The sequence below is a fragment of the Echinops telfairi genome, unplaced genomic scaffold (genome assembly GCF_000313985.2).
Source record: "Echinops telfairi isolate 266 unplaced genomic scaffold, ASM31398v2 ScPeMD7_1713;HRSCAF=2227, whole genome shotgun sequence".
NCBI classification, from domain to species: domain Eukaryota; kingdom Metazoa; phylum Chordata; class Mammalia; order Afrosoricida; family Tenrecidae; genus Echinops; species Echinops telfairi.
This window is the reverse complement of record NW_022105611.1, coordinates 5,498,996-5,514,157: the sequence shown is the minus strand read 5'-3', so window position 1 is coordinate 5,514,157 and position 15,162 is coordinate 5,498,996. Positions and strand designations below refer to the sequence as shown.

The window sequence follows — 15,162 nt, the reverse complement described above, 5'->3', positions numbered from 1 at the left end:
TATTCAAAACTGAAACAACTTTAAATGGGCCAAAGGGAGATCAAAAAATAAGGTGTTATATTTGTACCCCCCATCATGCTTTAATTCCATTTTTCTATGAACTTTTTGAAGCCCTATCATATTATTCATTTACAACATGCTCTAATGTAACTTTAATTTTAAATGAACTAAAGTGATATGAAATGGTAGATACTTTATAAAATTTTAAATTAAGTTCTCCAGTCATAGTACAGGCTCTCATCCATGATGTCCTGAAAGCACACGTGGGGGTGGGCTGCTGTGTGGACAGAGCCAGTTCCATAAACGGTTCCACCATCACAGAACGTTCTACTTGACAACATTATCCTGAACACTTGGGCCATAATGATTTCGACATGAGACTCTGCCCAGTATAACTATAATTTAAACTTGCATTCTAGTGGGAAGCGATATGAACACCAGCATCATACATCAGTACATTAGACATTATATTGAAAGGGTATCCACCGTCTAATCCAACTCAGGGGATAATAATAATTCACATGTATTAGATGTTTACTAACCATCAGAAATGTGATATATCTACATGATCAGGAAGATACAATTATTATCTTTTTTCAAATGAGAAAATCAAGGCTTGGAGAGGTGAAGTAACTTGCTCACATTACATAGATGGTAAGTTTGGGGAGCAGAGTTCACACCTGACATGTTGCAATCTATAGTCCATGCATATTTTCCACCATTATATCCTCTCAATTATTGTGCTATCTTCTCCATCAGGTTTATATTCCAGGAATGTCCCATTCCATTACATTGGACAGGTCTTTGTTAGACACCTAAGATCAGGAATTCAACAATGAACTAGCATTATACCATTGAATGCAGGAATCAACAATGAACTAACATTCTACCATTAAAGGCAATCTATGGGGCAAAGAGGGACCTCTATTTAAAAAAAAGAGAGAAAAGAAAGGAAGAGAAAAAAGACCGAGGATTGGCATCATGACATCAGTTTGAGCTAGAAGCATTTTTAGTCTGAGGTTCAGTTTTTTTAATTTCTAAAGTTATATTGAGTTTTTTAAACACTCTACACTTTACCATCCTCACTTGCAAAGTGGTGATGGTAACGCGAACATCAAAGGGGGACGGTGTGGAAGCGAGTATGGAAAGCACTCAGCACGTTCGTTCAAACTGTACGGTACTGGAGTTTGCCTTCCATTTCCGTAGCATGTTCAAAAATATGAAAGACATTATAGCCAGTGTTTTGAAATCAGAATTGGAGGCCAGAGTTTATGGTGAAAAAAATTACAGTTATTTTCAAACGACTGAAAAGAGTGCGCAAAATTCTATTATTTCCAGCTGTATCTACTAGTGGTTGCTGAAGACTGGGTTCTTGAAACAAAGCCCTTCAAACTATGTAACCAGTCAAAGGTTTTTAATTTTGATTTGGGGACTTATTTATGTTAAGATTCTTATAAAGTTGTGTACATGAAAACAAAAGCAGTCGTATTTTTAACAAGCTAACTTTCTTGGAAGGAATAACATACTGAAGGTGGAGTGGATTTAGGAAGATAACGGTAACATACCTCACTTTGATCTTTACCCTTAATTTTGAGCTCAAAGTTATTTTGTTATTTTCTAGGTCGTGAAAAGAGAATGATCCCTAAGTATTTAGGGACATGGACGAAGGTCAAGGGACCTGACGTCACTAGATGCTCATGTGTGCACTGTGCTCCAGTGTGTCTAGGACACCTGGGAGGAAGAGCATTTTTTCAGGACCAGCACATGACAATCTTAAAGCACTTCTTACACGGGTTCTACTACAGAGGTTGTTTTTTCGTTGTTGGGTTTTTTTTTGGGGGGGGGTGCCCCCACAATCATCCAGTTAATGAAAGAAAGTTATAAAATGTTCTTCATGTGACACACCAACAACAGATGAACTTTCATTTCTCCTGACTGACCTTTAAACTTCATTCTTTTCAAGTCTCTGATGCAAACAGTGATCTCCTTTGATAATGCTCAGGACGGCCATGGCCTTTCAGGAAAATACAGTGGGGGGGGGGCACCTCTGTGATTATTCAGAACTCTGACGGCCTCTAGGTTTTTCAAGAATGTCTTATGATCCCTTTCAGAGAACTAATCAGATAAAGCATGAAGTCATGGGTTATTCAATGATCTGGTTGTCCAGATGTCTGCAGGGCAGAATAAGGTGGCCCTCTGGATGAAAGATTTTATGTTGCAAAAATATGGCACTGTGCTAAAGAGTGATACATAGGCATACAACTTCACACACCCCAACCACTGCGATCCAGTCGATCCTGCCTCACGACAGGCCTGTCAGAATGAATAAGCTTGCCCCATTGAGTTTTCAATGCTATAATCCTTATGGAAGCAGATGACCATTATCCGCTGGTGACTTTGAACCACTGTCCTTTCCGTTAACAACCAAGTTGTTATTCACTATGCTGCCCAAGTTCCTTTATACCTTCATGTGTGTTCACAAAGAAAAGTGCACTTGTGTATGTTTGAGTTTGTAAGGGTATGAGTGTCGGATCAGAAAGAAGAGACAAAAGCTTATTTCTGGAAAGAAATGCCCTCTGTATGTTGAGTTCACTGGGTCAGCAGACTCTGAAAGTTTGTGTTTTGCCATTCCAGCCTGGGTCACACGAAGAAAAGGCATTGTCACACTTATATTTTTATCCGTAGTTTGTCAGCTGAACGCTTTCGGCTGTTTCTTATTTGCAAAATGATACTTAGTTCCCTAAGAACTGTGTCTACCCATCAGCAAAGTAGAGAGCTGAAGGTTTGTTTTTTTTTCTGATTGTTTTATTAGGGGCTCATACAACTCTTATCACAATCCATACATACATCAATTGTGTAAAGCACATTTGTACATTCATTGCCCTCATCATTCTCAAAACATTTGCTCTCCACTTAAGCCCCTATTACCAGGTCCTCATTTTTCCCCCCCTCCCCGCTCCCCCCTCCCTCATGAGCCCTTGATAATTTACAAATTATTATTTTGTCATATCTTGCCCTGTCCGACATCTCCCTTCACCCACTTTTCGGTTGTCTGTCCCCCAGGGAGGAGGTCACATGTAGATCCTTGTAATAGGTTCCCTCTTTCCAACCCACTCTCCCTCTACCCTCCCATTATCACCACTCACACCACTGGTCCTGAAGGGATCATCCGCCCTGGATTCCCTGTGTTTCCAATTCCTATCTGTACCAGTGTATACCCTCTGGTCTAGCCAAACTTGAAAGGTAGAATTCTGATCATGAGAGTTGGAGGGGGGCATGGGGGGAGGGAGCATTTAGGATCTAGAGGAAAGTTGTATTTTTCATCATTGCTACATTGCACCCTGACTGGCTCATCTCCTCCCCGACACCCCTCTGCAAGCGGATCTCCAGTGGCTTTGGGTCTCTACTCCGCACTCCCCACATCATTCACTATGGTAATATTTTTTGTTCTGATGATGCCTTATACCTGATCCCTTCGACACCTCATGATCGCACAGGCTGGTGTGCTTCTTCCATGTGTGCTTTGTTGCTTCTGAGCTAGATGACCGCTTGTTTACCTTCAAGCCTTTAAGACCCCAGACGCTGTATCTTTTGATAGCCAGGCACCATCAGCTTTCAAGCTGAAGGGTTTAACATAGGCAATGCACTTAAAAACAAACAAACAAGACAAAGACTATGTTCAAAATCAGCCTTTGAGTTGATCCCACTCATTTAACACATTTTTTGACAGCTACCATCATTCAGGCATTGTGTTCTGAACTGCTAGCCTACACTTCTCCTTGGACACCTGCATCGAATATGATCTAGTTCCTCATATAATCTCTAAAGGCACACTCCACAGATGCATAGATGTGGGTCATGATTTAACTTGAAGGGTGCTGAGTGACAAAGCAACCAAATGAATCTCAAAAATCAATACGATGGCTTCAGTAGCGATTAACAGCCTCATGGGAGAAGGCAGTGAACTGAAGGGTTAAGACATGAGTCTTTAGCCATAGTTACCAGTGCAACCATGAACATATAGTTTTCTCTCCCCGAGTTTCCTCCTTTGTAAAATGCAGTTAGTCTGGCTGATCTCTAAGATGCCTTTCTGCTCTCATCTTCCGACTCCATGAGGTTCCGTGAAGTCAACACGTGGTGCTCTGTCCCAACCACTTGAACGTCACATTTCGTGCCGTGGGTTTCCAGCTAGAATATGCTAAGGCCACAAAGCCTTCACATGCATTTAATACTATTTGCATTAGTTCTATAGAGCAGCTCTCAGTGAGTATAGCACAGCAGTGAATCCTCAGCTCAGATGTGAAAAGAATGGTAGGAAGCACGCTGTTTTCTTCTAATCTGAGTTCATTCTTGACCACCTTCTGTCCATAGCAGCCAACGCTAAGACTCCGAAAAATTACTTTCCCAGTCAGATCCTCAGTTTTCTCAGTGACAAAATAAAAAGACTAGACTGGATGCTTGAAATTCATCGTTCCTGTGGGCCTTCCTCACTAATCAATTATGTGCTCTCCCCCCATCAGTATGCAGGAACCCAATTTTCCACCTCCTGTTCTGGCACCGTGTCACACCCACAATGCCACTCAGAGTGACACTTCCAAGTGATCTTGCGATTGCCTCTTCATTAACATACACAAGGATTAACATACACCCTAACTTGTACCTTAATTTGAGAACACCTCTGCCAGAGGTGTTTCCCCAAATACTGCTTCACTTCATTCACCATCAGAATTCCCATTAATGTCTGAAACCGAAAATTGACTGCTACACTTTGATTGCAACTCATGGAGTCCCCACAAGCGTTAGATTAGATTTGTGCTCCATCAGCTTGTCGGTGGCTAATTTTGGGGTGTCCATCACCAGATCCTCCTCTCGTGAAGCCTCTGGGTGGACTAGCACCTCCAAACTTCCAACTATACATTCAGTATTCAAGTATGTTAACCCTTTGTACCATTCAAGGACGCCTTACTGTTTATGTTGTTGTCCTTAGGTGCCATCAAACTGGCTCCAAATCATAACAACCCTATGCCCCACAGAATGAAACACTACCTGGTCGGGTGCCATCCATACAGTTCTTGACCTTGAGCCCATTGTTGCAGCCACCGTGTCAATCCCTCTGGTCGAGGATCTTGCTATTTGTCACTGACCCTCTACTTTACCAAGCTTGACATCCTTTTCCAAGGACTAGTCTCTCCTGATAATATGCCCAAAGTACCTGAGATAAAACCTCACCATCCTCACTTCTAAGGAGCATTCCAGGTGCACTTCGTTCAAAACAGTTGAGCGTGTTCTTCTGACAGCCCATGGTGTCTTCAATACTCATCACCAACCCCATAAGGCAGCTAAATTGGAACTTCTTGGGTCTTCCTATGCTTTCTCCAGTTTTCACATGCAGGTGGGACAACTGAACATAGTATGACTTGGCTTAGGAGCACTTGAGTCCGCTCAGTGACAACAGTGTTCTTTAGTCTTCTGAAGATTTTCCCAGTAAAACGCCTCATTTTATTTGATTGCTGCTTCCATGAGCATTGATTGCTCATCCAAGCAAAATGAATTCTTTGGTATATTCAATCTTTTCTCTATTGACCAGGATGCTGTTGTATTGGTTCAGTTGTGTGGAATTTTACTCTTTGTCTGTTCTTAGACTGAAGCTCCAATCAGACCTGCTCCCCCTGGGTAATCTTGAGAGTCATTGAAATATCGGTGGCATGACTTCCACCAGCCCAGCGCCAGGGTATGCCTCCCTGACAGGCAAGTGGTGGCTGCTGCCCGTAGCAGACAGCAAACACTGAAGGGCTGCAGTTGGACGGCTATAGTGTTTTATGGCTTCTAGAGTATTTCTTAAAAGTTGAAATACTTTACAATAATAATAACCTTGATTATTGTCCACAAACACAGGTGTTGCACTCTCGTGAACACACTAACACGTGCAAATACACGATCTGTATTTTAAATTCTTTTGAGTTAACCAATATCAACAGTTTTCATACTGTCATGTCCCACAAATGTTGCATTAGATTTAAACTAATCAATTCTATCAAGTTTATAAAAGCAATCAAACCCAAAATTGAGAAATCATAAAATATAGATAATTTCATTTTAAAAGAAGCCAATGCTACTTTTCATCTTGTTAATGGCTTCTTAGAATCTCACGTTTTCCTTCTGCGATCTTTACATGATAATATAACAATCTTTGGCTATTCCAATACCATTGATGAGCTTTGTGGAAAAGCAAACTGGGAGACAGCATTGTGAACAAGCTTCGTTCTCATTTGCTAGGAAAGCAGGAAGTAGTAGTGTACATGGTTCAGCTTAGGAACACATTGTGCAGAGAGCATTTTGAAAGATGATCCAGTGTTTTCCAGGTGGAGAAGGGATCATTTGTTTTTTCCTGTGGGTCCTGTGGTGTTTTCGAGGTTGCACCTCTTGGGCTGCTAACCAGAAGATGAGTCCTTCGGCCGAAGGCAGGCGTCTTCCCAACACTATGACTGGCTCGGCTCTGCCAAGTTCCACTTCTGGCTTTTGCTCACTGTTACCCCCCTCCTTCTGAAACATATTCTCTCTCTTCTCTAATGAACCAAATCTTCTCTAGGATTGTCCCAGGTCCTCTCCACACCCCGAATTCTTGGAACATTATCTTTCTGGCTAGTTGGCCACACACTCATCCCTGACCTGCTCTCCGCTCCCACCACCTTGACGGACTGGAACCCTCACCCAGTCACTTCATCAGGCCCTGCTGAGGGTTTCAACGACGGCTAGTCCCCGGGTTATAAACTAGGTCCATTTCTAAGGGTATCTTTAAATTGAACCTGGAGGTTAGTCAGAATCAGTGCATTATGGTTCTCATTAACCTTACTTTAGGGCAATAAAACGCTGATGGCATTTCAAAGGAACAACGCTGTCTGTACAGCAAGCGGAGGTAACCGTGGTCAGGAGAGCGCTGTCAGCAGGAACAGTGATGATGGTCCAGGTTAGGCTGCTGACCTCAAGGCCCACCACGCAAACCCGCCAGCCAAGCAGCAGGAGAAAGGCTGTCTGCTCGCCTACACATCTGGAATTGGAAGCCCTAGCTAGAGTCCCTATGAGTCAGAATCCACTTGATAGAAGTGGGTTTGAAGATGGAGAGGTTCAGCTTTTTCACAGTGAGGGTGGATTTACATGACTTTGAAGGGCAAAGAGGGAACCCCTGAAGTGTAGTGGGTTAGCAGCTTTGGGCTGAGCTATAACCCACAATCCACAATTAATGCTCATGTAAGCAGCAGTCAAGAGATCAAAATCCTCAGTATAAGACATTTTTAGAGTCTTGAAAACCAAGGATGTTATTCTGAAGAGTTAGGTGCACCTGATCCAAGCTGTGGTATTTTCAAATGATTCGTGCATGTGAACATTGGACTATGACTAAAAAAGACTGAAGAAGAATCAAGGCATTTGAATTCTGGTGCTGGCCAAGAATATTGAAAGTACCATGGGCTACCAAAAGGACAAACAAATTCATCTTGGAAGAAGTACAGCCAGTGTGCTTTAGAGGTAAGGACAGCGAGACTTCCTCTTACACACTTTGGACATGCTGTCAGGAGAGACCAGTACTTGGAAAAGGACATTGGGCTTGGGAAAGTGGAGGGGCAGCAAAAAAAGAGAAAGGCCCACAATGAGCTGGATGGACATCATGGCTGCAGCATAGGAACAATTGTGAGGATGACACAGAGCCAGGCAGCGACAGCCGATTCGATGGCACCTAACAACAACAACAACAACAACAACAACATAACCCGAGGGATCAGCTCTACCCTATTCTATAGGGTCACTATCAGGCAGAATCAACCAATGTCAGGGAGTTGGTCCTTTTTTTTTTTTTTTTTAAGGAGCTGTCAGCATGTGTGGCTTTCTTAAATTACTGTTCCTTTTGCATGCTATAAGCCCCTGTAGCTATCTTCCCAATTACATCACCAACTCCTTGAATCTAAGACTGCAGTACACAGTTACTCTTCCCTGTGTCCACAGAACACGCAGTACTCTGAGAAAGAGGCTCTTAGCCTTTGCTCATAACGGACTTGTGAAATAGAATGGAATGGGTAACACAAGTGCTCTTCAAATAGTGAGGTAACAATTAATATTGATTTCTCATTTAAAAGGGAGAAGCCCAGCAGGAAAAGGAGTGAATGGATTAAAGGAAGACCTCTTATCCAACTCACCTACTTTCTCTACCCTCTACTCAGGAAAAAAAAAACAAAACATCCTCAACTCAGAATCACCCAAGTAAACTTCCTAATTTCTTAATTTACCTGTGAGCAATGCTTCATATCTCAACTCATAGCTGGCTGTCACTCCAACAATTCCAAATTTAAAAAGTAGTCTCCAACTTTATATTTAAGTATAAGGCAATGAGAGAGAGAGAGAGAGAGAGAGAAGACAGATAGCCCTTGGGTGGTAGAAACAGTTAAAATGCTTGACTACTAACTGAAAAGTTAAAAATTAGAGTCTACCCAGAGGTGCCATGGAAGAAAGGCCTGGTCATTTATTTCCAGAAACAAATCAATCATTAAAAATCCTAGGGAGTTCAGGTCTACTCTGCCATCCTGTGGGGCACCATGCATCGGAGCTGGGCTCAATGTTAGTTGGTGATGGTGGTGGTGTGTACAGGAAACAAAGGCTAGTACAGTATCCCTGCAGTCCAGCAGATTGGGGTGGGGGGTTGTGTGCGTGGTCACATTTTGTTTTAGACCGGGTGACCTTGACTCAGCTTAAGTGAAGTAGCTGATTTAGATGGAAAAATCAGATGCTATGGTAAAGCCATTAATACTCAGTGTTGGGTAGAAGGAATGAAAGAAACCAAATCAGAAGAAAGATACTGACATGAATCAAGATAGGAGGACCAGGTCTCATACTTTTATTTAAACAAATAAACAGACTAAAAATATCCCATGGAATTAGTATCAGTAAGTTCAACTATATTAAGAAAACTGCTATCTTTGAATTATTTAATCAAGATGGAAAGGATTTTCTGATCATCAGTAGATTTGGTCATCCCTTTTCTACCTCCCTCTCGCATAAACACACACACACACACACACACACACACACAGCTAGAGATAAATGGACGTTCAGCTCTTGTTTGCCTGTGCCACTTATTAGCTTTGGTGGTCTCAGGCAGGTTCTTTCCACCTCCATTGTTTTATTTTCTCAAAATAAAATGAGTTCAACACCCCTTGCTCTTTCCACAGCATCACCCTCAGCAATTCCAAAAAGACCAAGCAGGAAAAGATGCATTAGAATAGCTTGCAATAACTACACTTTTAACAAAAGGCTACCGGTAACATTTATTGAGCGTTTATTATAGGTAGGCACAACTTTATATGAATTAACGTCTTTAATTATTTTAACAAGTCTAAGATGCAGGGTCTGTTCTTAACCCCACTACACAGACAAGAAATAAAGGAAGAGGGTTAAGTAATATGTGCAAGTCATAAAGCTACTAAGCAAAGGAGTTGGGACAAACTTCATGTACTTACCCAGCACCGTAAACACTGTCAGGTAATAGGTATTAAAATTGACAGAGAGAATATAGGTCCAAAAATGTGGTATTGGAGGGCAACAATCACTGAACAAACAAAGCTCAGCAAAGTCTTTATGCTTGTTCGATGCTAAGCAACATCTAAATATTCCATGTATTTTATTTGAAGGAGGCAGTAGACTCTCTTGGACTCTGGGAGCCTGAGTGTCTGAATTCAAGCTTTAAGGTCCATTATCTCCACTAATCAAGGTAGTTTACTTGAAAATTAAAGACTCAATATCCCTCAACAATTGTGTAAATAAATGTCTCCCTGTATTCCTGCAACAGGACCCAAAGACTCCAAATTGTATAGTTCTCTTTCAAAGTGTTCAGTAATTACACAGAACACTTTGGAAGACGTGAGGGAAAAGATTCTTATGTATAATGTTATCATTTGTTTTTTCCTGATTAATATATGAAGTGAAAAAAGGCCATTCCATAAATATATATCATCCTCATTTTAACCACATTTTCATAAATAGACTGCCATTCGCTTCCTTTCACTCTCTCTGCACAGTGGTACTGACAAATGTCCCCAAACCAGTTAGAAATAGGAAAGAAGATAACCCACCTACAAAAGCAGCAGCAATATTAAAAGGGGAAAAGGGGCGAGGCTTGTGACCTGACAGTGTGCCACGTATCAACAGCCCTGTGGTCATAAAGAGCATTAATCTCATGTCAGACAGAATAGGGTTGAATCCAGCTAGTTCACTTATTAGCTGGGGAGCCAGGGGCAAATTTGCTAAGTTTCACTGAGTCTGGTAAGGGCTTCTGAACCAAGAGCTGACTCAGCACCTCCTCAATGGTAAACTTCTTAGAGTCCAGGGAAATTGCCACCCCATATTTGTGAGAGCCATGTCCTGCTGCACATGCCTCTCAAAGATATTTTTGGAGCCTTTCAGGATCAGGTTGGCAGTCTGAAGTAGTTACGAGACATTGGATAAATTGGCCTTACTTGGCACTGAACCAAATGAATGTCTAGTATTTATGGCCGCAATCTCCAAAAAGATGGAAACAACCTAACTGCCCACCAAGAGACACATGGCCACACACAATGTAGAACACACACAGTGTGGAATATTACTCAGATGTACAGAGATAGGGAGTTCTGACATCTGCTTCAACATAGATACACTGGATTGAAGACATTCTTTATGAGTAACATAGGTCAGAAATAAGAGGGTAAATATTATGTGCTCTACTTATCTGAAATATCCAGAAGAGGCATATGTAAACAGACATAAGTTTACTAATGACTGCTAGACACAGGCAGGAAGAAGGGGAAAAGGCCAAGCATTGCTTTGTTTCTGTTGGGGTGATGGGAAGATTTCGAAATGCATAATGGCTTTGATTACACAACATGATAAACACAATTAAGGTCACCAAATTGTATAGTTAAAGATTGTTAAACTGGCCAATGTTTTTATATATATATATATATAATCTGCAATGGAAAAACAGAAAGAAAGTCAAACTGGCCAATGTTTATATATATTCTGCAATGGAAAAACAGAAAGAAAGTCAAATTGATCAAAGATTCCTCCATACCAGGCAGAGCTGACATTTTATCACAACAGTGCCAGTGACTGAAAAATTGTCTCTTCCTCCTCCGTATCAGCCCTCTCAGAGCTAAGCTCAGACCATCGCTGCCTGTGCTTTGCTGGCACACACCAGAGGAGTGCGCGGAGGAGGGAGAACTGAAGGTGTTCTAAGGTGCACTGAATTCACGCCCGTCTAGGTGATAATCCGATGGGTCTGGCTTTCGTATGAACTCATTACCCACAGGGCCACCTATGCAATTTGAAACATGCCAGTGCTGTGCCTGAATCATTCTTTCCCACAAGGCCCAAGGTTCCCTCAATCAGCTTTTCCTGCTGTACAGCCGCTAACCCAGTCTGCATGGCTTTTTGGTTTTAAAGCTGCTAAACAGAAATATAAGTTAGCATCACAGTTAGATTTAAAGAATTTCCTGGCTAGGATTCTGGACACCATTTGGTCTAAAGAATGGAGTTCCAAACTTCCAAAGATTTTTTATAAACACAAACTGTTATGACTGAGGCCCCATTGGCAAGAATACAAACCTGTGCTAAAAGCCATGGATTAGGTAGGAGGCATTTCTAAACTTGGGAGTTAAATTGTTCATGACTGTATGTTACATTAGGAAGGAGGCTTAAAAATGGAGCTGGGACAGAAAATAATGTATTAGGATATAATCAGGATGTATACAATGTGCTTCTTATATAATGTTTACCTTATTTTTTGTTGTTGTGAGCTGCCATCAATTCAGTTGAAACTCATACCAACCCTACCAACGTGATAAACACAATTAATGTTACAGTAGAAAAAACACTGCCCTGTCCTGATCCAGCCTCACAATCTTGGCTGAATTCCAGCCATTGTTGCAACTACCATACCAATCTATCCATTGAGGGTCATCCTCTTTTTTAGTCTTTCAAGTTTACCAAGCCCAGTGTCCTTCTGTTTCCTGATAACATGTCCCAAGTATGTGTGATGAAGTCTCGCCATCCCTTCTCCAGAACATTCTGGCCATCCTTATTCTGAAATAAATTTGTTCATTCTTCTGACAGTTGATGTTATGTCCTTTGCCAGTGCCTTCATTCAAATGCATCAGTTCTTCCGAGGTCGTCCTTATTTATTATCCAGCTTCTCCATATGGCTGGAGAGACCACTGCACCCTAATACTCAAAGTGACACCTTTGCTCTTCAACATTTTAAAGAAGGGGTTCACAGATTTATCCAATGCATTTGATTGAATAACTTATTGCTTCTATAGGTGTTATATAACTTCTGCTTCTGTTTATATAAATTCTGCCCAATGCAATATGCTATTTGATTTCTTTACTTCCACTCTCATGAATGTTACATAATAGCTATAGTTCTTGGATAAGCTTCCTACTCCTGTCCCATGGAGGCTATAGTCACAAATTAAAAAACATAGTAGTTAGTGTAATAATAATCTTTTCAGATTTCTTAAGCAGTAGGGACCACTGCATTTAGCTATCACCTGTTGACCATTCTCTCTTTGTGTCTCTCATTTGTTGGAAGAAAGCATTCTCTTGGTTTAAAGAGAAAGAAACAGAGATGAGGAACTGAGGGGATTTGCCTAAGATCAACCACTTTCTACAGATCGAACAGAGATTAATATGCAAACAGTTCCAATCTGGAACATAGGTTTTAATCACTGCACCCTTCTATCTCCTCTGTTAAGAAAACAAGACTAGTAGTTGCTCTTGTTAGGAGCCAGAAGGTTGGTTTTGACCCATACTGACCTATGCGAACAGAACAAAACACCACCAGGCCCTGCATCATCCTCACAATTGTTGCTGTGTGAGTCTGTTCTTGTAGCACGATGTCAACCATCCCATCCAGGTGTTTCTCCTTTTGGCTGACACTCTACCAAATATGATGACCTTATCCAGTCCCTGGAGAAGGGCCCCATAGGCATTATGTAAAATATTCAAGGTCATCTTATTACTTAGATTTGACACAGATATTCAAATTATAATTACATCCCCTTTTCAAAAGTAAGTGAATTTCAACCTAGAGTCTAGGCAAGTTTTAAGTAGATCCTAAAACCTGCAACAGCAAAGAACAAAGGCTCATAGTGGATGTTTTAAATGAAAAGTCCATGAGGTACTGGCTGGTGACATCTTCTGTGCTCTGCTAACCCCTGTGCTACTGAAGCTGCTGAAGATGACGCCAAACGCCTGAATCTGTCTGCAAGCCAAAAGCTTTATCATAAGACCTGGCAGCTCATGATAAAGAGGCACTGGAGTTCCCAGAACAAGAAATGCCTTTCAAAAATTTTCCACAATTGTTCTTGCTTCAAGCTATGATAAAGTGTTTCCAGTCAAGTGCACCAACTCAAAGGAGCCTATTTTCTAATGCAGTAATAAGCCAGTTTGGGCCCAGCATATCTAAAAATCCCTAGTGTCACAGACCCTGAAATAGGAGAAAAGTAGAACCTGTTAGAAGTGGCTCATGAAGAATCCCAAATGATCCTAAAACTTCCACACTGGAAGGTTGCTGGGCCAGCGTCATCCAACTTCCCTCCAGTTTCCCTTAGCAAACTGAGCTGAGGGAACTTATTCTAAAGCCCTGAGCAGGTCTCTGAGCAGCTAGCCGGGATTGTGCAAGGAGGGGTTGGATATGGCCTGGTTTCAAACAGCAGCGGTAGGAGGGACCAGGCACTGCGCATTCAAACCTTTTGGTACAAACCCTCAAAATCCACTTCTGATTTCAGAGCTCCAATGTAAACTTCAGAGGGGAAAAAAATGAAGAAAAAGTGGCCACCTCCTGATAGGCTACAGAAAGCTAGAGAGACCACCAGAGAGAGAAATAATATGTGCCCGTGGTACTTTACACACAGAAAGGTCCTGGGCTTTCTCACTGTGTACTGACCGTCTGGTTGATTCGGACTCGCAGCAACTTTATAGGGCAGGGTAGACTTGCTCCATAGGGTTCGCGGGGCTATATCTTTACCGGAGCATACAGACTCACCTGTCTCCTGCTAAGCGCACTGTGGGTTGGTACCCCCCATCTTGGTTCAAAACCCAAGGCTTACTGCACTGGACCACCCGCCCTCTTTCGCCTACAGCAGTGAGCCCAAAACTCACTTGATTAACTGAAGAAAAGAAAGTTGGCAAACTGGAAAGAGCGTATTATTGGAAACAGAAACTGATAGCTTTCCAGCCAGGGCCTATTCGGGTCCCGGTCCCTGCTGGTAACCAGGCTAGGCAGGCAGGGGCAGGTATGACATGGTGCAGACTCACGACTGGATTACCAGCTGCCGGAAAACCAGCTGGAGACCAAGAATTCCAGCTTCCTTCTGGGTCCCCAGGGAGCCCCACGCAGGGAAGACCGAACGCGGGAGTGGATGCTGGAGCGGGCAGCGCCAGGGAAGGCAACGGAAGAAGTTTCAGCTCGAGCCAGAAACTTTTTTTCTTTCATTGGAAACCCAGTTTGCGCCCCACCAAGAATCGCCCGTGCCCGGCGGCTGCCTCGGGGAGATCGGGGTCCCGCAGGGCTGCCTCCGGCCCCGGGAGGAGACGGGCTGGCGAGCGAGAGGCCCCACACTCCGGTCCCCTGTCCCCGCGGGCGCTCACCTGCGATGTCCCACAGCTGGAGGCGCACCACCGTCTCGGGGTCCCAGTGGAGCACCTTGAGCGCGAAGTCCACGCCGATGGTGGCCCGGTAGTGCGAGGAGAAGTTCTGGTGCACGTAGCGCTTGATGATGCTGGTCTTGCCCACGCCCAGGTCCCCGATCACCAGCAGCTTGTACAGGTGCTCCTTGTGCGGGGCCTGCATGCTGGCGGCCGGCCGTGGGCGCCTCGGCGCCGGGAAGCAGAGCCCGGCCGGACAGGAGGCGGCGGAGAACGACTGCCCAGCGGGGAGCGCTGGAGTCGGCGGGCGCGAGGGGGAGGCGCGGGGCGGCTGCGAGGGCGGGACTACTCCCCAACCGCCCGGAGAGGAACGCTGGAGAGAGGGCGCCTCCTTCCCGTGCCAGCGCCCAGGGTGTGACAGGCTCCCTCCCAGGACTTTTCTCACCTGCCAGGGCGGCCCCGAAGCGGTGAGGTGTGGATTTTATTTTCCCT

At 43.3% G+C, this 15,162-nt stretch overlaps 1 protein-coding gene across 1 annotated transcript in view; it reads right to left on the bottom strand.

Moving 5' to 3' along the window:
* The window catches only part of RAB38 (RAB38, member RAS oncogene family), a 54,103-nt gene extending 39,228 nt beyond the window's left edge, over positions 1 to 14,875 (bottom strand). Inside the window, exon 1 of the mRNA XM_004708888.3 lies at positions 14,674 to 14,875. Coding sequence (XP_004708945.1) covers positions 14,674 to 14,875 — 202 coding nt within the window. The remainder of the gene's footprint in view (positions 1 to 14,673) is intronic.
* Between the last annotated feature and the right edge of the window lie 287 nt (positions 14,876 to 15,162).